The sequence below is a fragment of the Mobula birostris genome, chromosome 14, assembly GCF_030028105.1.
Source record: "Mobula birostris isolate sMobBir1 chromosome 14, sMobBir1.hap1, whole genome shotgun sequence".
Lineage (NCBI taxonomy): Eukaryota > Metazoa > Chordata > Chondrichthyes > Myliobatiformes > Myliobatidae > Mobula > Mobula birostris.
Window position 1 is genome coordinate 52,407,986 of NC_092383.1, and position 23,698 is coordinate 52,431,683.

Here is a 23,698-nt window from a genome sequence, read left to right on the forward strand (position 1 = left end):
TATCTTTCTGAGGCTAGGCGACAACTGTTAGACACCTCCTCTTTCTTAGCCCTCAAACAGGATCCCACTAAGGAGCACCAAGGCTTTGTCACCCGCACCATCACTGACTTTATTGTCTCTGAGGATCCCCCATCCACTGCCAGCAAACTCGTATTTCCCTTACCCCGCACCTTCAATTTCTACTCCCTACCCAAGTTCCACAAACCTGTCTGTCCAGGTAGACCCATTGTTTCTGCTTATTCCTGCCCCACCAAACTCATATCTGCATACCTCAACTCTGTTTTATCCACCCTGGTCCAGTCCCTTCCTACCTACATCTGTGACGTTTCACACAGTATTGATCTTTTCAATGATTTCAAATTCGCTGCCCCAATCATCTCATTTTCATGCAACACACATAAAAGTTGCTGGTGAACGCAGCAGGCCAGGCAGCATCTCTAGGAAGAGGTGCAGTCGACCTTTCAGGCCGAGACCCTTCGTCAGGACTCATTTTCATTATGGTTGTCCAGTCCCTATACCTCCATCCTCTATCAGGAAGGCCTTACAGCTCTCCACTTTTTTCTTGACAAAAGACCCAACCAGTTCCCCCTCCACCTCCACTCTCCTCCATTTGGCAGAACAGGTCCTCACTCTCAATAACTTCTCCTTTGGTTCCTCACACTCCTTTCAAGCCAAAGGTGTAACCATGGCCTCTCGCATGGGTGTCAGCTGTGCTTGCCTTTTTGCTGGCTATGTGGAATAGCCTTTGTTCCAAGCCTACACCAGTGTTACTCCCCAACTTTTCCAGTGCTACATTGATGACTGCATTGGTCCTGATTCCTGCACCCGTGCTGAGCTCATCGACCTCATCAACTTTGTCTCCACCTTCCACCCTGCCCTCAAATTTACCTGGTCCATTTCCAAAACCTCTCTCTCCTTTCTCGACCTCTCTGTCCCTATCTCTGGAAACAGACAGTTTATCTACTGACAGCTTTTACAAACCCACTGATTCTCACAGCTATCTGGACTATTCCTCTTCCCACCCTGTCACTTGTAAAAATGCTATCCTCTTCTCTCAGTTCCTCTGGCTGTACTGCGTCTGCTTTCAGGATGAGACTTTTCATTCCAGGACTAATGAGATGTCCTCCTCTTTCAAAGAAAGTGGCTTTCCTTTCTCCACCATCTCCACCTACAAGATGCGCTGCAACAACAGACCAAAGTTCCGAAGGCAGCAGCTTCCAGATCCAGGACCACTACCATCTTGAAGGATGAGAAGAGCAGATACCTGGGAACACCCACCACTTGGAAATCCCCCTCCAAGTCACTCTGTCCTGACTTGGAAACATATCACCATTCCCTCATTGTCACTGGGTCAAATCATGGAATTCCCTCCCCAACAGCACTGTGGGTGTGCCTGCACCTCAGGGACTGCATCCATTCAAGAAGGCAGCTTATCACCACCTACTCAAGGGTAATGAGGAATGGGCAATAAATACTGGCTTAGCTGATAATGCCACATCCCAGAAATGAATAGATTTAAAAAAAACAATACTGCTGTCTTCTGCATCTCTTCTACTTTGTGCACATCTCCTTCACTCATCCTCCTACCACTCCACCAGAGATAGGGTTCCTCTTGTCCTCACCTAACACCCCAGTAGGCTCCATGTCCAGCACATAATTCTCCATACCTTTCGCCATCTCCAACGGGGTTCCATCACCATGCCTCCAACCTGACGATATGAACATCAATTTCTCGAACTTCTGGTAATGCCCCCCACCTCCTCTCCTTCACTATTCCCCATTCCCATTTCCTTCTCTCATCTTGTCTCCTTTCCTGTCCACCACCTCCCTCTGGTGCTCCTCCCCCTTCCCCTTCTTCCATGGTCTTCCACCCTCTCCTGTCAACTTCCCCCTTCTCCAGCCCTTCATCTCTTTCGCCCATCAGCTTCCAAGATCTTTCCTTCACCACTCCCTCTCTCCTGATTTCACCTATCGCCTGCCACCTTGTACTACTTCCTCTCCTTCCCACAGCATTCTCTGTTGCTTGGATTTCCAGCATCTGCAGATTTTCTCATCTTAATGATTAGTACAGGTTTTGATGTGGTTGCTATCAGTTAACTACAAAAGGAAATAGTTCCTTAATGGAGGAAGGGAGTCAGAATGCCAATGGTAAATGACCACTTTGATTAGTAGCATACAGAAGAAGAGTTTTACAAAGATTACTCCTAAAACAGCTGGAGGAAAATAATTACATCTGCTTTCTTACTAGGTGAAGGATTGCAATGTGGTGGGTTCAAAGCTCATGTTCCTGTTGGATGATTTGCTTTGGGTTCTCACTGACTCACAACTAAAAGCAATGATTGAATATGCACAGTCTCTCAGTGAGGCCATGGAGAACTCTGCCAAGCAGCGGAAGAGAATGGCTCCAGACGCGGCAGGGGTTAGTGCAAGTAAATTTGAGTGGTAATAAAAATTGAGAAATGTATTAATTTGCAGGTTTTCTACGTTTCATTTAACTGTTAGATTTTTTTCAGTATAATTCATTCCATGTTATTTTAAATTTAGAAGACTTTATGGCAATGATGAAGTATTTATTTACTAAATAACAGTGATATTTTTATGTATCCACCTGAAATGGAAAGGTAATTTTTTGCTGGAAAGCGGCAGGCAATAAAACCAACCATCAGCCTTACAGTATTTTGCAACTTCCCAGATTGTAAGTGAAGGAACCATGTAGTTCTGCATCACTTTAACTGAGGGTGAGTTTTGCAAGGACTGCATGGGAATGTCTTTCTTTCTTTCTTTTTCAATCTTTTTATTAGTTTCATAAAATATAAACATAACATAGCAATAATACAAATAGTTGGAGATACATTGTTATACTTAAAATGAGTAATTATAAAACCAAATAGTATAAATTGACAAAATTCCCAATCGTGTAGGATAACAATGAATAATACAGGACAAAAAAAATGGAGAAAAATCATGAAAAAGAAAAAAAAATAGAAAAAAAAACAAACCCCACCCCAGAAAAAAACTAAACAGAATTAGTCAACTAAACTAAAAAGACTTGGGCAATTCTAACAACGTAAAAACATCTTTTAAAACAACATATTGTATGTCCAGTTACATTCAATAAAAATCTCAGCTATATTAAGTAATGACCATGCAATTTGAAGATCTCCAGCTAAAACCACAAATAGGAGACCAAACTTGTAAATTTTTTTCAATGGCAAAGATGATAGGGAGGACTACTTTAAATAGTGACTAGAATTGTTGAATATACTTTGTCAATCAAGTACCGAAACATAACTGATGAATGTACTTCGATGGGGAACAAGATGTTGAGTTCGCTCTTATTGTGATGCTGATGGCTTCGAAAAGTAAAATTGCAATGATTTTGATTTCTATGCTTTATTGCTCATCTGTTCTCATCTATAATTGTAGTGGTATTTGTGAATGTTTGCCACAAATTATAGTCAACTTATTTTTTTCCAGAACATACAACTAATAAATCTAAAAATATTTAAATTTTTGGATGGGTGGAAGCACATTTGTGAACCCATATTGTTTTTTTAATGACCTGAGAGGGAGAAAAACAGTACAGTTTCACTTACAATGTTGTATCATTAATTTTTACATCCTGTCTCTGAAACAATGATGACAGAATTCCAGTCATGGTTTCAAGTCAATAAAGTGCTTGGTTAAATGATCTTTTACAGTATAAAATGTAGGTACTCTCCTTATTAATATATGTTGTATTAAGTAGAGAAACCATTCCCTGAGTGGTACCATGAATTGGATGTTGCCAGTTTTAGTACATACGTGATCACAAATCACTGCCTCCTCCATTTCAATATGCGCCTCTAGCTCTCAATTCTGTTGCTTGAAATTCTGGGAATGTCTTCCAATGTGAAAATTTGAGAGTTCTTGTGAAGGGTCTTAGTTCCAATCATTGACTGTTCGTTTCCCTCCAGTTTGTCCAGTATTTTGTGTGTGTTGCCCAATCAATCGTTTGCTAAGTTACGCCTGCATTGAATGCATCCAGCAACATTCACTCCCCGACACTGGGCAACACCGAGTCTTTGGCAACTTATGTGAGATATATTATTTATTTTTTTACAAACTTTATACAGTACTTTCAGGGTTGATGGTTTTTCTATCAGTTAAGTAGTTGCATGGCTGTATTTGTATTTTATTAACAGTTTGTTGCAGGTGAGCAATAGCCTGCACCAGTTAAAGTTGTGGATGTCATCTTTTACAGACTAGTGGCCTAGCAACTAGTACTCATCAGCAAAGAACACCTCCAGCACATACAAGTAACAGCTCAAACAGCATTAGCCAGTACTTTGAATTATATGATGTGAAAGAATCATCCTATCACAGTCAGATCTCACGGCTGGATTTACATATTTGTGATGATGGTCTCTCAGTGGAAGAAGGTACTACTTATGCTTGATATATGACAATAGCCAATTTACGTAGACCAGTGGTTATTCAGTAGCACAGCTTCTTGAGAGAAGAGGTTTCCCATGAAGAAGGCACATAAATTTATGGTGCTTAATATTGTTAAATGTAAAGAAATGTGACATCAAAGTAATTGTATGTAACTATTTTTAATTCTGTTTTCGGGATAGTTTGATGTCCTTTATAGCTATTCTTTAAAAACCTCAAAAACAATCTTGGCTTTCACTTGGAATATTTGATTATAGATTTAAGATCTACATCAGAGCAATCAGCATAGAATGTAAAGATTCCCCAGTACAAGAAATTCTCTTTTGTGACTGTAACATGAAACAATGGCCTTATGTGCTTTTGGGTGTGCCAGAAAGATCACATGTCGTTATCTTTGAGAAGAGCAAATAAATCAGATAGAAATGAAACATGCTAGAAATACAGCATCCATGAAGACAGAGTTGACATTACATTTAGACTGCCAACACCACCATTAACTGTAATGTAAGGATGTAAATGTTTCTCACTTTGATCCTCCCAACATGATGAGTAGTTTCAACATTTCCTGTGTTTATTTCAAATTTCTACCATCCTACATAATTTCCTCTGCTAAATTGCTCAAAACTTCAGAGATGTTAATCCCTTAACTAATATGCAAAAAAAAGATAGGTCTGGTCTGATGACTGAGATTCTGAATTGGAGAAAGGCCAATTTTGATGGTATCAGAAAGGATCTGACAAATGTGGATTGGAACAGCCTGCTTTCTGACAAAAGTGTACTTGGTAAGTGGGAGTCCTTCAAAAGTGAGATCTTGAGAGAACAAATCTTGTATGTGCCTGTCAGAGTAAAAGGTAAAGGTAACATGCGTAGGGGACCGTGGTTGTCAAGAGATATTGAGGCACTGGTTAAGATTGAGGGGGAAAGAAAGTGCATAGCTGGTATGGGCGGGTAAGAACACATGCGAAGGTCCTTATGGAGTACAAGAAATGCAAGAAAACACTTAAGAAATCAGGAGGGCTCCAAGAAGGCATAAGGTTACCCCAGCAGGCAAAGTGCAGGAGAATTCCTGGGGATTCTACAGATATGTTAAGAGCAAACGGATTGCAAGAGACAAAATTAATACTCTCGATCAGAATGGTAATCTATGTGTGGAACCAAAAAAGATCGGAGAGATCTTAAATAAATATTTTGATTCTGTACTTAGGAGATGGACATAGAATCTATAGAAGTGAGGCAAAGTGGCATCAGTTTCATGGACCCGATTCAGATTAGAGGAAGAGGTGTTTGCTGTGCTGAGGCAAATTAGGTTGGATAAATCCCTTGGGGCTGACAATCCCTTGGACCTTGTGGGAGGTAAGTGCAGAAATTGCCAGGGTCCTAGCACAGATATTTAAGTTATCCTTAGTGACAGTTGAGGTACTGGAGGTTTGGAGGATAGCCAGTGTTGTTCTGCTGTTTAAGAAAGGCTCTTAAAAATAAAGCAGGAAATTATAGAAAGGTGAGCCTGATATCAGTAGTGGGAAAGTTATTGGGAGGTATTTTGAGTGAACAGATACATGAGGAAGTTACCAGGAAAGTGGATGAAGGCAAAACAGTGGATGTAGTCTTCATGGACTTCAACAAGGCATTTGACAAGGTCCCGCATTGGAGGTTAGTCAAGAGGGTTCAGTCGCTTAGCATTCAAAATGAGGTAGTAAATTGCATTAGACATTGGCTTTGTGGTAGAAGCCAGAGAGTGGTAGTAGATGATTTCCTCTCTAAATGGAGGCCTGTAACTGGTGGAGTGTAGCAGGGATCGGTGCTGGGTCAGTTGTTGTTCGTCATCAACATTAACATTCTGGATAATATTGTGGTTAACTGGATCAGCAAATTTGTGGATGACTCCAAGAATAGAGGTGTAGTGGACAGCGAGGAAGGCTATCTCTGCCTTGCAACATGATCTGGAACAGCTGAAAAATGGCAGACGGAATTTAATGCAGACAAATGTGAAGTTTTGCACTTTGGTAGGACCATCCAGGGTGGGTCTAACACAGTGAACGGTAGGACACGAAGTATGGTAGAACAAAGGGATTTGGGAATACAAGTCCATAATTCGTTGAAAGTGGCTTCATAGGGAGATAGTGTCTTAAAGAGAGCTTTTGAACATTGGCCTTCATAAATCAAAGTATTGACTACAGGAGATGGAATGTTTCTGAAGTTGTATAGGACATTGGTGAGGCCGAATTTGGAGTATTGTGTAGTTTCAGTCACCTACCTCCAGGAAAGATGTAAATAAGATTGAAAGAGTATAGAGAAAATTAACAAGTATGCTGCTTGGTCAGGAGGACCTTAGTTTATAAGGAAAGATTGAATAGGTTACAAGTTTATTCCTTGGAAGATTGTGAGAAGATTTGATAGAGGTATACAAAATGAGGTGTACAGATAGGGTAGATGCAAGCAAGCTTTTTCCACTGAGGTTAGTTTGGACTATAACCAGAGGACATGGGTTAAGGGGAAAGATGAAAAGTTTAAGGGGAGCATCAGGGTAAACTTCTTTACTCAGAGGGTCATAAGAGTGTGAAACAAGCTGCCAGCATAAGTGGTCCATGCGGGCTTGATGTCAATGTTTAAGCAAAGTTTGGATAGGTAAGTTGATGGTCGGGCTATGGTCCTGATGCAGGCCAATGGGAGTAAGCAGTTTAAATGGTTCAGCATGGATTAGATGGGCTGAAGGGCCTGTTTCTGTTCTGTACTTTCTATATCTATATAACGAACCTCTCTAAAGCAGATTATCTCATATTTGTTGAATTGCGTTGTGTAAATTATCCTAGTTTATCTCAATAACTTGAAGTGTTTTAGCAATTATGTGCTTCCAGTTGTCTTGAAATTGAGAAAGACATTACATGAATCCAAGTTTTGAGTCTACGTGTAATTTTCCTTACAAGAACTATAATTTGGGGGGGGTGTTATGTCATTCAGGGTAGCCATTTACTCAAGCCAACTCTTAAAGAACAAAAACTAATCAAGAAAATAGCAATGCAGCTTAATAGGGGCAGGAGACTGCTCCCAAGCAGTTTCTTACTAGTGTCAGATGCACATACTTGTGTGATACTAGACAGTGTTGAGATCAAAGAGTTTTTTATATTGTGTCAGTTGTGTGTGCTTGTGTTCAAAAAGCCGTGATTTCTGTCACTAATAGTTGGCGAGAAATAAGCAGTAAGACAATTCAGAACTGTTTTGCCCACTGCAGTTTCAAGCATTCAGGTTTGCAGATACCAGAAACGGCTGGGATTGAAAATGAAATGATTTCACAACTTCACCAAATTAGGAATTACGGAGAATTTGAAGGTATTGACAATCATCTTGAATGTTGCAATGAAAACAAAGATTTGGAGGATGCAATTGGATGCAGTAGCTTTGTGTGAAGGCAGTCCATTATCTGCACGAGGTTTCTGTGCTGGTTTCTTAATCAAAAGAGTGTGGCAGTGTTTGCTGAACTGCTCTGTCGATAACTATAAGGAACAGTTTTAATTTTAGTACTGTACAGTTTTTATAGTACTGTGGTAGTATTGATGGTGTTCTAATTTGTTCTGTATTTCATTTCAAAAAATAATTTGTTACTCGTTTAAATGGTAGTTTGTCTTTTCATACTTTTTAAACTATTTCCATGAAACTTCAGCTAATTGGGGCTTATTGAGCCAAAATGTACTGGTCCTGATCAGGCCAAATCAGCAGGAATCCACCGTACATTGGTGAGGGACAGAGTGAAATCTACAAATGTTAAAAGCACCAAGTATCACCTACACCCATACCAACACAAATAATTAAATCAGAACAAAAAGCTGCATTGTTGGAAATGTAAAATTAAAATGTAATACTGAAAGTACTTATTAGCTCAAAGCATTTGTTGAAGGGAACTGAGTTTTGGGTCAAAATGGTAACTATAAACCTGAAGTTCTGATGAAAAGTCAGTGATTTGAAATGTTAAATGTGATTTTCTGGCAATTATGTTTTTTGTTACTTTTCACCTCGATTTTACCTGTAAATTCTTTTTATATTTTGTGTAGGAGGGTCCAAACATCGAATAGCTGGAGGAGCTATACAGTTAACATTTAAAAATTTGAGCCTGGATTACTATCCCTTCCACTGGGCAAGTGAGTGTCTTTTTAGGCTAAAAGAATTAAAACATCAAATAATCAGCCTTTTGTTTTAGTAAAAATGATGCAAGGTCATAGTAGAAACCTTGATGGAATGAAAGTTTAAAGAAATTTGATTTGAGTTGAAGTATTTGCTTGCTGTTTCTGTTTAGGGCAGAAGGTAGATATATTTTGGTACAGAATGTGTTATATGTAAATGCATATGGAATATGGTAGATGATCTTGTACCGCAGTTTGAGGTTAGCAGGTGTGACATTGTGGGCATCACTATGGCTGAAGGAGAATTATAGTTGGGAGCTTAACATCCAAAGGTACGCATTGTATGGAAAGGACAGGCAGGTAGGCTGTGAGTGTGGTGTAGCACTGTTGGTTTAAAAAAAAAATCATATCCTGAGAGGTGACATAAGATTGGAAGATGTAGAATCCTTGTGAGTATATTCAGAAACTGCAAGGGTAAAAAGACCCTGATGGGAGTTATCTGCAGGCCTCCAAACAGCTGCCCAGATGTGAGCTACACATTACAACAGGAGATAGAAGATACATGTCAAAAGGGCAATGTCATGGGGGATTTCAATATGCAGGTAGATTGGGAAAGCAGGTTGGTGCTGGATGCCAAGAGAGAGAATTTGTCGAATGCCCATAAGATGGCTTTTCAGAGCAGCTTGTGGTTGAATTCACAAGGGGATCAGCTATTCTAGATTGGGTGTTGTGTAATGAACCGGATTTGATTAGAGAGCTTAAGCTAAAGGAACCTTCAGGAGGCAATGATCATAATATGTTAGGTTGAGAGGAAGAAGCTAAAGTCAGATGTAACACTATTACAGTGGAGTAAATGGAACTACAGAGGCATGAGAGAGGAGATGGCCAAAGTTGATTGGAAAGAGAGACTAGCAGGAATGGATGGAGTTTCTGGGAGCAATTTGGAATGCACAGGGTAATATTCTAAAGGGAGAATGAAGCAACCATCACTGACAAGGGAAGTCAAAGCCAACATAAAAGTAAAAGAGTGGTGTATAATAGAGCAAAAAATCAGTGGGAAATTAGAGGATTGGGAAGCTTTTAAACATCCCAATTCTCTAACCAATAGAAGGCAACTAAAAAAGCTTATGTTTCAGTAGGGAAAAGATGAAATGTAAAGCTATGCTAGCCAGTAATATCACAGAGGATGCAAAATATTTTTTTCAGATGTATAAATCTGAAGGGAAGTGAGAGTAGGTATTGGACTGTTGGAAAATGATGCTGGAGAGATAGTAATGGGGAATAAGGAAATGGCAAATGTACTGAATAAGTGTTTTGCACGTCTTCACCTTGGAAGACACGAACAGTACGCTGGAGGTTCAAGAGTACTGGGGCAGAAGTGAGTGCTTTTACGGGAAATAAGGTGCTTGGGAAGCTGAAAGGACTGAAGGTAGATAAGTCACATGGACTAGACGGATGGCATCCAAGGGTTCTGAAAGAGGTAGCTGAGGAGATTATGGAGATGTTTGTAATGATCTTTCAAGTATCAATAGATTCTGGAATTATTCCAGAGGACTGAAAAATTGTAAATGTCACTCCACTCTTCAAGAAGGGAGGGAGGCAAAACAAAGGAAATTAGAGGGCAGTTGGTTTGACCTCAGTGGTTGGGAAGGATGAGGTTTCAGGGTACTTGGAGGCACATGATAAAATAGGCCCAGAAGGCCTTTGACAAGGTGCCGCACATGAGGCTACTAAACAAGAGCCCAGGGTACTATAGGAAAGATACAATCATGGATAGAGCATTGGCTGATTAGCAGGAAGCAAAGAGTAGGAATCAAGAAAACCTTTTCTAATTGACTGTCTGTGACTAGTGGTGTTTTGCAGGGGTTGGTGTTGGGATCATTTCTTTTTATGTTGTATGTCAATGATTTAGATGACGGAATTGATGGCTTTGTGGTTAAGTTAGCGGATGACAGGTGGAGGGACTGGTAGTATTGAAGAAGCAAGGAAGCTGTGGAAAGACTTAGACAGATTAGGAGAATGTGCAAAGAGGTGGCAGTTGGAATACAGTGTGTGGTCATGTACTTTGGTAGAAGGAGTACAAGTATATACTATTTTTTAATCAGGGAAAATTCAAAATTCCTAGGACTTGGGAGTCCTAATGCAGGATTCCCTAATGGTTAACTTGCAGCCTGAGTCAGTGGTGAGAAAGGAAAATGCAATGTTAGCATTCATTTCAAGAGGACTAGATTACAAAAGTAAGGATGAGGCTTTATAAGGCATTGGTCAGCCCGCAACTAAAGTATTGTGAGCAGCTTTGGGCCCCTTATTTGACAATGTATGTGCTGATGTTGGATGGTGTTCAGAGTTGGCTCATGAGAATGATTCCTGGAATGAAAGGGTGATCACGTTTGATGTCTCTGGGCTTGTACTTGCTGAAGTTTAGAGGAATGAAGGGGAGATCGCATTGAAACCTATCAAATGATGAAAGGCCTAGATAGAGTGGATGCAGATAGGATGCTTTTTATACTGGGAGAGTCTAGGGCCAGAGTGCATAGCCTTAGAATCCATCTGGAATCTTAGATCTCCATCTGGAATGGAGATGTGTAGGAATTTCTTCAGCCAGAGGGTTGTGAATCTATGGAATTTGTTTCCACAGGTGATTGTGGATGCCATATCATTGGGTATATTTAAGGCAGAGCTTGATAGGTTCTTATTTAGTCAGAGCATGAAAGGTTACGGGGAAAAGGCAGGAGAATGGAATTGAGAGGCAAATAGATTAGATTATGAGGACACTCAGTCCTCATTTATTATCATTTAGAAATGCATGCATTAAGAAATGATACAATGTTCCTCCAGAGTGATATCACAAAAAAACAGGACAAACCAAAGACTAGCACTGACAAAACCACATAATTATAACATATAGTTCCAGCAGTGCAAAGCCATACCATAATTTGATAAAAAGCAGACCGTGGGCATGGTGAAAAAAGGTCTCAAAGTTCCGATCGACTCCTGATAGTCCCGATAGCAGGCAGCAAAAGGGAGGAACTCTCCCTGCCATAAACCTCCAGGCCGGCGACAACTACCGATGCATTGGAAGCACCTGCCCACAGCCGACCCTGAGTCCGTCTGAAAACTTCAAGCCTCCAACCAGCGCCTCCGATACAGCCTCCCGAGCACCATCCTCTGCTGAATGCTTCGACCTTGCCCCAGCTGCTGAGCAACAAGCAAAGCCAAGGACCCGAGGCCTTCTCCGGAGATTTTGGATCACACAGTAGCAGCGGCAGCGAAGCAGGCATTTCAGAAGTTTTTCCAGATGTTCCTCCGTGCTCTCACGTCTGTCTCCATCAAATCAGGATAGTGCACGGCACCCTACTTGACAAATAATAGACATCATTCACCGGAGTGGCCGCTGCGCGCTGCGTCGCGCTGCCATCTTCTCCTGCTCCATGATGATCAACCATGGTGAAATGGTGGAGTAGACTTGATGGGCCAAGTAGGCTTATTCTGCTCCTGTGTTTTAGGATCTTGTGTACATTGCCTTGAGTCATCCAAGCATGTAGAAAATATACATTCACGTTCCTATCAAAATGCAACAATTCCAAGCTGCTGGTGGTAATAGTCCACAGGATGGGATGTAGAATTTAGCTGACAAATGTGCTAATATTATCCATTTCCCTCAGACCAACAAAGTTATAGTTGAAGAAGAAATAAGAAATTATAGCTTGTGTACAACAAATCCCCTGAGGCTGAACACCAGAAACTTTCACTCAAGAAGCTCCAGTGTAAAAGTGGGCTTAGTTATACTGCTGATATAGATGGTCAGACTCCTGAGTACATTTAACATTATTCCAAGAGAGAGTTTTTTTAACTTGCAAAAGGGATTTTGATCTCCAGCTCTGAAGTTTTAATTATCATTGAATTACAAAGCTGTGTGTCTCCTTTTGCAGATGATAGTTGTAAACATTGGGTTAGGTACTCTGAAGCCATGGAATCCAGAGCACAATGGGCCCAAGACCTGCTGCAAGAGTTTCAGTCCAAAGTACAAACAATAATAGATCTCAGTGAGGACGCAACAGTTGGAAAATCTCCAACAAAGGAATCTCCCAGTAAATGGAAAGGTATGCACTTTACAGCTGGATTTTCATAAAAATTGGCTGTACTACTTTTTCTGTGGATACTCATTTGAGAATATTGAAGTCTAAGATTGATAGAAGGATATGGGGTCCACATGGAACTTCAAGTACAGGATTAGCATGATCTTACTGAGTGGCAGAGGAGACTTCAGGGGCTTGTAACTTGTCTTTTGTTACAAATTTTTCTGTTCACAAGGGTACTCTAATGCTTAAGTTCTGACTAATCGCTATTTTTATGATGTGTATTTGTTGAACAACAAATTGAAGATTTGGTTTGTGTTTCAAAGCCCAATTTTACATCTAGTATCTCTCCTGACCATATTTTTGATCTTGGCCCTGTGGAAAAGTCATTTCAAATTTTAGGCAAAGAAAATATCTAATTTACACACAAAAGACAGTTGGTTCAACGTGAACACGTACCCTACATGGCAGTGCTCCACAGAATACTCATTAGTTATAGTGACCTTCATCCTCAGGTCCGAACACTTGTGTATCCTGTGCTTTAAGAAAAGGCATCTCCTCGGCGATGCACTGCTGTGCTGAGAACCTGGTGTATATCCTTAACAGTAGCCACAACATGCTGGAGGAACTGAACAGGTCAGGTGCCATCTGTGGCAGGAAATAAACAGTTGACATTCCAGTACAAGGCCCTTAGTCAGGTTTGGAAAGGAAAGGGGTAGAAGTCAGAATAAGAAGATGAGGAGGGGGAGCAGTATTAGCTGGCAGGTAATAAGACAGGTGAAGGGGAAAGTGGGTGTGGGGAGGGGGTAATGTGAGAAGCTGGGAGGTGATAGCTGGAAATGGAAAGGGCTGAGTGAGGAAGGAGTCTGGATAGGAGAGGACAGTGGACTATGGAGTAGAAGGAAGGAGGTGAGGAACAAGAGGAATGTGATGGGCAAGTGATGAGGGGGAGGGGAGGTGAAGAAAGGGGGTAGAGGTGGTGCAGAGGAGTTTCACCACGTTGATTCTAGGTATGAGGGGGTTAGACTATGAGGAGAGATTGAGTCGCCTGGGACTGTACTCACTGGAATTCAAAAGAATGAGAGGAGATATTAGAGAAACATATAAAATCATGAAAGGGATAGATGAGATAGAGGCAGGGAAGTTATTTCCACTGGTTGGTGAGGCTAGAACTAAGGGACATAGCCTCAAGATTTGGGGAAGTAAATTAAGGACAGAGATTAGGAGGAACTGCTTTTCCCAAAGAGTGGTGAATCTGTGGAATTTTCTGCCCAATGAAGCAGTGGAGGCTAACTCTGTAAATATATTTAAGACAAGTTTAGAAGATTTTTGAGGGGAATTAAGGGTTATGGGGAAAAGGCAGGTAGGTGGAGGCGAGTCCATGATCTTGTTGAATGCCAGAGCAGGCTAGACGGGCCAGATGGACTATTCCTGCTCCTATTTCTTGTGTTCTTGAGTTCTTATGTTCCTCCAACCTGAGTTTGCCCTTATTGTGGTAGTGGAGGAGGTCATGAACTGTATGGGAGTGGGAGTTCAAATTGAAATGGGTGTCCACCCCTGTGTTGCAGAAGGAGGAGCAAAGTGAAGTGATCCCCCAATCCGCGTTAAGTCTAATCGATGCAGAGGAAGCCACACCGGATACAATTAAATGACTGCAACAGACCATGCAAATGAAATTCTGCCTTACCTGGAAGAACTATTTAGGGTATTAAATGGTGAGGTGGGGGAGGTGTAGGGGCAGATGCAACATTTGTCATGTCATTGGGATGTGCCAGGAGAAAGATAAGTGGGGAGGAATGAATGGACAAAGTAGTCTATAAAGGGTGATCTCTGCAGACTGCAGAGAGGGGGGTGAGAGAAATGTGCCTGGTGGTAGAGTCTTGTTGAAATTGCGGAGAGTGATGTGTGGGATTCAGAGGATTGTGGGGTTAAAGGACCTTAGCTCAAAATGTAGATTGTTTATTTCCCTTATAGATGCTACCTGACTTCCTGAGTTGCTTCAGCAATTTGTGTGTGTTGCTTAAGATTTCCAGCATCTGCAGAATCTTTTCTGTCTGTTTTGGTGCATATCCTTGCTTTCTGCTTGATTTCCTGGAGCAGTGAAACTGTGCAGATATTAATTGCGCAGACCTGAAGATCACCAACAGTGGTTGCTCGTTGTTGACCTATCACGGTTGTGCAATTAATCAATGTATTCCAGATGGACTGAACCAGTGTTGTTTGAAGATTTAATACAAACGACAGGGTTCTATTTCAATCCCTGTATTAGCTCAGAATCCTAAATGCTGTGTTTGCCACCTTGTTGCTTTTAAGAGAAGTGGCACATCTGCGTCCCCAGGTGCCTGTGTTCTTGGACCCTTTTAAATTTGCATCCTTTAGTTTTGATTGTCTCAATTCATTCTTACTTTTACAGGTGCTGCTTATCCCCCATATATTATTGAGCACCAATGTTGGAAAATATTATTGATTCAAAATATAATCATTTGCAAAAAAAAAAAAATTTCTAAATAGTTTTTTTTCTAGATTTGGGTGCAAAGGTGGTCTGTGCTGCAACATTTATGTTTAATGATTGTAATCCATGCTGTTCTAGTGAGTCATTGGAGTGATTATAATCTAATGTATATTTCTGATAAATTAAATTGCCGTATCAATGGACTGGACGCTTCTGATATCGTAGCTAAATTACATTTCCTCTTGGTTTCCACAACTGCAAAAAGACTCCACAATTGCAATTCTTTGTAGAATCTAGCTATCAGCTTTGTGCTACAAACATGGAATTTGGAGAGGGGGTGGGAAGATGAATGTCATTCATATTTACTTTGATCAACATAAATTAAGCTAAATAAATTGTACTTAATTTCTGCTTTAAACTGATTTTAAAATGTATTTCACTGCATATAGAATGGAATACTTCAAATTAAATAGTTTTTACACAAGGGATTTTCCATTGTCAACTGGATTTTTAAGTGATTTTGACTTCATTTTGATAATTCAGGTTATGAATAAGTGGAAGCCCCCTGCACTTTTGCAACTTTTTGTTTTGAAATGTCCTTTGTTGTTTTGCAGATAACCACAGCAATCATTCTAAGCTAATCACTTAAGTTTATCTTTAGCTGTTATTGGTTGTATCCATTATGCTAAGAGTTCGCACCAATGGACCTACAGGATCTACATGAAGGACTGGGACAGATTAGTACAAATCCAATTATTGGAAGCATCTGCTACTATTGTACAGCTTTTTTCAGGGTGGTACTGGGATCAGTTTAGATGACTGACTTGAGCCCAGCTGTGCAGGTTGTGTTATTAACCTTCTGATCAAAAAGCAAAAGTTATGTTATGGAAAAGTAGCATGGCAAATTACAGTTACTTTTCCTAAAGTACCTTAAAGGCTGTGCCATGATGTACTGGACTTCAGTCTTTGCGTTTCTACCATTCCGAGAAAATTCATAAGTGGTAGATGTGCTATATTTTCTATTATGTTCCTATTAAGTGGAAAAATTCAAAGAATTTCCACTAAGTAATAATAAGTCAAGTGCTAAGCTCATATGAAAACTCATGTTTATAAATTCCTTGTATAAATATGGGACATTCAGTACTTGAACTTCTTAAGTTCAAGCTTATTGTCATTCAACCATATACGTGTATACAAACAAAACAAATTGCATCTGGACCAAATTGCACGACACATTTAGCCAAGGAAGGGCATTACAAGTTGCCTACAGCCTGCAATGGTGCTACGCAGGTACAAACTATATGTTAGCTCATGTTGCTTTTATAATTTTTGGATTAATTAGAACTTGAAGGGACGATACTGTTAGTTCTTGATATTTCACAACTGAATTCTCAAATTAGCACTGTTTGGTTCTGATGTTTTGGAATGGCAATACAAATATCGATCTAAAAAGGCCACAGAAAACTGATTCTGTCAACAGGTTTGTAAGAGTCTGGGAGTTCAGCAGTAAAAGGTAAATGCTTTCTATGTGCATAAATTCTAAGAAAAAATTATTTATCTAAGCTACTTCTAATTGAAGAAAAGTTTGAATTAGAACTTAGAAAAATTAATTATTTTTGGTTTGAGTTCTCCCTTTCCTGTTGGTTTGCTTATACAGATGAATGAGTACTTCCTTTTTATTTTCTCAAGCACAAAGAAACCCTTTTGATTATCTGGAATAAATCATCATACCTTTCATGTGCTCAGAATCAGCCAACGCACTTTACAATGTGTAACTGTAGGATGAATTTGAAACATCATTGTCTGAACAGTAAATTACACACGTGACTTAATATATGTTTGAGTGGGAATATTTGCCAGCAATCTGTGAGAGTCCCTTCAGACTGGGAATTTCGCAGTTTCTGGCTCTGGTTCAAGCCCTATCCTCAGCCGCCCCCACCCCCAGGCAGAGGACTTTCCCACTGCCACTGGGACCTGGGCTCCCCTTCCCTCATCAGAACTCCCTAATTCCCTGTCTTTCAGACTCCCCATCACCCTCTTGGTCCTAGAAATCTCTATTTTCCTCCCACGCTACCTTCCCTGAACACCTCACCCCTCGCCTCTCCTCTAATGTCACTGACACTCTTTTCCTGCACCCCCCCCCCCCCGGATCCCACCTCTTATCCCTGCTGTGTCTTCACTATTCCATCTGACAGAGTTGGTCTTCACCCTCAATGATTTCTCTTTCTCCAAACTCAAGGGCATCCACATGGGCCCCAGCTACGCCTGTCTTTTCATTCCCTATGTGGAACAGTCCATGCTCCAAGCCTTCCCTGGTAATGCTTTCCAACTCTTTCTGTGGTACATTAATGACTGCATTGGTGCTGCTTCATGCACCCATGCTGAGCTCATCAGTTTCATCAATTTTGCCTCTGATTTCTATCCTGCCCTTAAATTCACTTGGTCCATTTCTGACACTTCCATCTCCTTTCTTGATTTGTCTCCATCACTGGAGACAAACTGTCTCCTGATATTTTTTATGTAAGGTTACTGCTAAGGTGAATAAAATGGCTTCTCTGTACTGTTAACTGCTGAGACAGTGGTTCTCTATAGCAGTATGTTTGGATTATAATTAGTGATAACGGGACTTGTATTAATTTGTTAACCAATTGGGATAGATGTTATTCTTTCTGTCTGTGTGAAAGCTGTTAGTTGTGCGGGCTTTAGGGAGAAGGCACGAAGAGGATGAAGAGAGAAGAGGTGGCTTGAGGAGACGGTTGCCGGACCCGCTGGGCCTGGGCTCGGGGTGGGAGCCCAGGGGTTGACAACGAGCGAAGGAGGATCAGCGACAGGGAATCCGTGAGCTCCAACATTTGTGCACTGGACATGTTTATGAGATTATTAGCGCCTTTTATTTGTTTTCCATTTCTTTTGTTCTCTACTAACCCCATACTTAAATATAAGTATAAGCGATGCAGGTGGATGCTTTCCTGGTATCATGGATTATTGATTACATGACTGGCAGACCACAGTACGTGTGCGTGCAACACTGTGTGTCCCACAGAGTGATCAGCAGCACTGGGGCTCCACAGGGGACTGTCTTGTCTCCCCTTCTCTTCACCATTTACACCTCGGACTTCAACCACTGCACAGAGTCTTGTCATCTTCAGAAGTTTTCGGATGACTCTGCCATAGTTGGATGCATCAGCAAGGGAGATGAGGCTGAGTACAGGGCAACGGTAGGAAACTTTGTCACATGGTGTGAGCAGAATTATCTGCAGCTTAATGTGAAAAAGACTAAGGAGCTGGTGGTAGACCTGAGGAGGGCTAAGGCACCAGTGACCCCTGTTTCCATCCAGAGGGTCAGTGTGGACATGGTGGAGGATTACAGATACCTGGGGATACGAATTGACAATAAACTGGACTGGTCAAAGAACACTGAGGTTGTCTACAAGAAAGGTCAGAGCCGTCTCTATTTCCTGAGGAGACTGAGGTCCCTTAACATCTGTCGGACAATGCTGAGGATGTTCTACGAGTCTGTGGTGGCCAGTGTTATCATGTTTGCTGTTTTGTGCTGGGGCAGCAGGGTGAGGGTAGCAGACACCAACAGAATCAACAAACTCATTCATAAGGCCAGTGATGTTGTGGGGATGGAACTGGACTCTCTGACGGTGGTGTCTGAAAAGAGGATGCTGTCCAAGGTGCATGCCATCTTGGTCAATGTCTCCCATCCACTACATAATGTACTGGTTGGGCACAGGAGTACATTCAGCCAGAGACTCATTCCACCGAGATGCAACACTGAGTGTCATAGGAAGTCATTCCTGCCTGTGGCCATCAAACTTTACAACTCCTCCCTTGGAAGGTCAGACACCCTGAGCCAATACGCTGGTCCTGGACTTATTTCCTGGCATAATTTACATATTACTATTTAATTATTTGTGGTTTTATTATTATTTAATTATTTATGGTGCAACTAACGAAAACCAATTTCCCTCGGGATCAATAAAGTATGACTATAACTATGACTATGAATATAAAATCTTACTGGTTTAACCACACATTGTGGACTGAATGTTATTTCGGGGTACTGATGTTACACAGGGGACACAACACACAGCATCCACCCAAACTCGATTACCCAGTTTGGTGGAGCCGAAGGCTGCTCTCCCCAGACGGAAGCGAGCTGAGTGAGCCTGAGGCTTACCAGGGGGCTACATTTATAAAAACTGGATTTGTCCTTGGCTACAACCTGGACTCTTTTGAAAGGAGTTCACTTAAAACATCGTTATCCATTATAGATGATCAGGTACATCCCCTCCATGGCTGACTGAATAAGCAGCGGAGCACCCTTTTGAACATGACACATCGTTACAGAAAATCTTTCCGACCAAATGCAATAAGCATATACAGCAGTTCATCTCTGTGTAACAGGTGTACACACATCATTGTACAATAGTTGTTTTGTTATTTTGTATGTTATTATTGCACATTGGTAATTTATTATTGTGTATATTATTCTGTACTTTATTAAATTTTGCAGACTGCTAAGTGTATTTTTGAATGTTGCTGCTGTAACAAAATAATTTCCCACTCAAAATCAATAAGTACTTATTATTATTATTATTATTATTTTTATGCCACCAATTCCCACGGCTATCTTGACTCTACCTGTTCCCATCCTGTCATTCCCTTTTCTCAGATCCTCCTTCTCTGTTCCCATGATGAGGCTTTCCTTTCCAGAACGTCTTTTCTTCAAAGAACAGGGTTTCCCTTCCTCCACTATTGATGCTGCCTTCACCTTCTCTATTTTCTGGACATTCACACTCATCTCGTCTTCACAACACCTCAATGGGAATGGAGTTCCTCTTCTCCTCACCCACCACCCCATGAGCCTCTGCATCCAACACACGATTCTCCACAACTCTGCTATCTTCAACAGGACCCTGCCACCAAACATGTCTTTACCTGCCCCTCGCTCTTCTCCTTTTACAGGGATTACTCCCTTCATGATTTCCGTGTCCATTTGTGTCTCTCTCCACTAATCTCCCTCCTGGCACCTATGCACTTACCCCACAGTAGCAGAAGTGTTACACGGTCAATTTGCCTCCTCCCTCACCTCCATTCAGGGCCCAAATAGTCCTCCTAGTGGGAGTCTTTTACTGTATCATGGTCCCGATTTGGCCTCCTCTACACTGATGCGACCTGACATAAATGGGGAGACTGCTTTGTCAAGCACCTCAGCGCCAGGTGGAAAAAATGGAATATCTCAGTGGCCAGCCATTTCAATTCCTGTCCCTATTCCCATTCTGACATGTCCATGGCCACCTCTTCTGCTACGATGAGGCCACTCTCAGGTTGGAGGAGCAACACCTCATATTCTGTCTCAGTAGCCTCCAAACTGATGGCATGAACATCAATTTCTCCAACTTCAGGTAATTTCATTCTCCTCCTCTTTCCCTCTTCGTCATTTCCCAACTCTGGCCTCTTATCTCCTCTCCTCACTCGCGCATCACCTCCCTCGGTGCCTCTCCTCCTTTCCCTTCTCTTATGGTCCTCTATCCAAAGAGTCCCCAACATTTTTTATGCCATGGACCAATCCCATTAAGACCATAAGACAAAGGAGCAGAATTTGTCCATTCAGCCCAACGAGTCTGCTCTGCCATTTCATCATGGCTGGTCCCGGATCCCATTCAACCCCATGCACCTGCCTTCTCACCATATCCCTTGTTAATCAGACCAGTCAGGAAACTATCAACCTCACTTTGAATATACCCACTGACTTGTATTCCACCACAGTCTATGGCAGAGCATTCCAGCAAGGTGTCTGTGAACCCCTGCTTTATCTCTCCTTTCAGATTCTTTCTCCTCCAGCATTTCACCTTTGCCATTTATCACCTCCCAGCTTAATTCATCCTGTCTCCCACATGTATCTGACTTCACCTATCACAATCAAGCTTGTCCTCCTCACCCTCCCCTCACCTTATTTCTAGCTTTTTCCCCCTTCCTTTTCAGTCCTGATGAAGTGTCTTGGCTTGTTGATGTTGTCTGATGAAGATGATGCTTCCATTGATGTTCCCTGACTTGCGGAGTTCTGCCAGCATTTTGTGTGTAGATAATCTTTCAGATATCATCAGGAGGTTTACATTATCCATGTTTAATGCCTTAAATGGAAGTTGGTATCATCATTTAATGTTAGTCTTGATGTCTGAGTGCTGTAATTTTCTGAGATTAACTTCAAAGCTCATGAAATGTTAACTGATAAATGGTGGTTCAAGTGCTTATTTCCAGTTCCCTGACATTCATGTAGATTTCTAATAGTTAGCAGTCTTAATAGAAGAAACATTAAATATTCTTTTTTGAATGATTATAAATGAAGGCATTCTCCTTCCATGCATCCTTAATGCATGATTTGGGTTGCTCCGTTTCCAATTAAGATGGTGCCAACTTCGTGAGTGATATGAATGAAACATTTTTTTAGCAATGTCATTTTGGCACTCCAGCAGAAATTAACTTCATCGTATACACTACAAGAGGCCAAGTTCTCTGTCAGGCAAGAAGGTTTATGATCCTTGGATTGAGTATTTTAGGTTATCAGAGAGGGAAACTGGCCTGGTGACTGGAATTGCTATGGATTTCTCTGATTAAAATTGACAACTGAACTAATTTTCATAACACTGATATTGCAACCACATTTTGTTTCCAGTTACTTTCTGAGTAATACAGTGAATTCATAGTTCATGATAATGCAAGTTTGTTTTTCTTTTTGGTATCAATATTCCACGTAGAAAGGTGGATGGCAATTTCTGATATGCAAGCTACTGACAATTCACAGGAGGTGATCAAGGTTGCAGAGTATGACACAGCCACAAATAAAAGGCCAAATTTACAACAAAATTAGTGAATGTTCACTTGCGAAAGATAAAGCTGGATTGTTTTCTAAACTAAAACTATACTGGACACAATTTTTCCTCTTCATATCATTAAAATAATTTATGAGACAGTGAAGACCAGTATTTGCAGTCTGATTTGCTTTCTGGAAATGACACTTCTTAATTATTCCTTTTGCTGTGATGGTTTTATCAATCCACTTTCAAAAGATTTGAATAAAATTACAGGGACATGTATGAAAGGCATAGTGGAATGCATGTCCAAAATGCTTCTTGCTGTTGAGCAATGACTCTTCTGAGTAATGTACTGGGAGAAAAAAATCTGAAAAGAATGGGTTTGAATTTCATTCTTGGTTGATAGAAACTGTGTTTTTCCATATTTTAAGTTTATCTTTGCAGATATGTCATTTTTCCAATCATTGTGTTGAAGCCATGTTTTGTTTTCAAAAAGTGCAAGATCTCTATTTCAGCTAATTCATAACGATATTAACTTGAGTGGTGTTGATTACAGGTGATCTTGAGCCTAAGCCCTGAGATGTACTTTAAGAAAAATAAGATGCTTGTATTAATGGAATTATTTAGCAGAAGTGCGTTAACAAGTGTTATATTGGAGCTTCATGTTAAAATCTGAGGTTAGCTGACAGATGAGTGAAGGTGTGTAATATCTTGTATTGCTACAATCTTCAGTTGGAATTACTGAGACACGTTATCCTACTTTGAACTGCAAAGCATTCATCAGTGTTACAGGATTACACCCAGGCTAATCGAATGTGACTTGCTTCAAGTTTAAATTTTTTGAGTTTTTCACTGATATCCAGCACTATCTGGAAATACATCAGTGAATCCACCACATTAGACTTTTCTGGAATATAAAGGTAGCATTAAAGTGCTTAGGAGATTAGGAAGACCAAAAGAGATCATGAAGTGCGCTTGGTGAGCAGGGTCAAGGATAATCCAAAGATATGTTATGCTTGTATTAATAAAGAGGATAACTGAGATGGTACTCAAATGTGAAGGAGGGAATTTGTGCTTGGCGTCAGAGGAAGTGGCTGAAGTACTAAATATGTGCTTTGTGTCACTGTTTACTGAGGAGAAAGATTTGGAGGATAGTGAAAACACAGTGGGCCACGCTAATGTGCTGAGAAATTTTGAGATTGTGGAAGGAATTCTGGATCTTTGGATAAGCATTAATGTAAATGAGTCCCCAGGGCTTTATGGCATATATTCTAGAATATTGAAAGAAGCAAGTGACAAGATTACTGGGGCTTTGACAAGGATTTTTGTGTCCTCAGGAGCAACAGGTGAGGTCTCAGATGAATGGAGAGTTGTAAATCTTGTGCCTTTGTTCAAGAAGGCAAATGGAGATAATCCAGTGTGCCTTGCATCAGTGGGACTGAGACTATTGGAGAGAGTACTAAGGGGTAGGATTTATGCATGGCTTTCTTGGGGACAGTTAGCATAGCATTGTGCAAAGCAAGTCATGTCTTACAAACTTAGTTTTTTTTTGAGGAGATGACAAAGGTGCTTGGTGAGGGTAAGGCAGTGCAAGCTAGCAACATCGACTTGAGTAAGACCTTGTGCTATTTTGATTCAGAAGTTAAAGATGTATGAGATTCAGGGTAAATTGTAAATTTGAATTAGGAACTGGCTTGCCCACAGAAGAAAGAGAAAGGCTGAGAGGTGGTTGCTCTTGTTGGAGATTAATGACCAATGGTGTCCCATAAGGACTGGTGCTGCGATCTCTGTTGT

At 40.9% G+C, this 23,698-nt stretch overlaps 1 protein-coding gene across 1 annotated transcript in view; it reads left to right on the forward strand.

The window, feature by feature from the left end:
* Positions 1-23,698, forward strand: part of LOC140209897 (bridge-like lipid transfer protein family member 3A) — a 162,356-nt gene that overhangs the window by 66,711 nt on the left and 71,947 nt on the right. The window contains exons 7-10 of the mRNA XM_072278540.1: positions 2,249-2,419; positions 4,244-4,421; positions 8,481-8,567; positions 12,482-12,652. Coding sequence (XP_072134641.1) covers positions 2,249-2,419; positions 4,244-4,421; positions 8,481-8,567; positions 12,482-12,652 — 607 coding nt within the window. The remainder of the gene's footprint in view (positions 1-2,248; positions 2,420-4,243; positions 4,422-8,480; positions 8,568-12,481; positions 12,653-23,698) is intronic.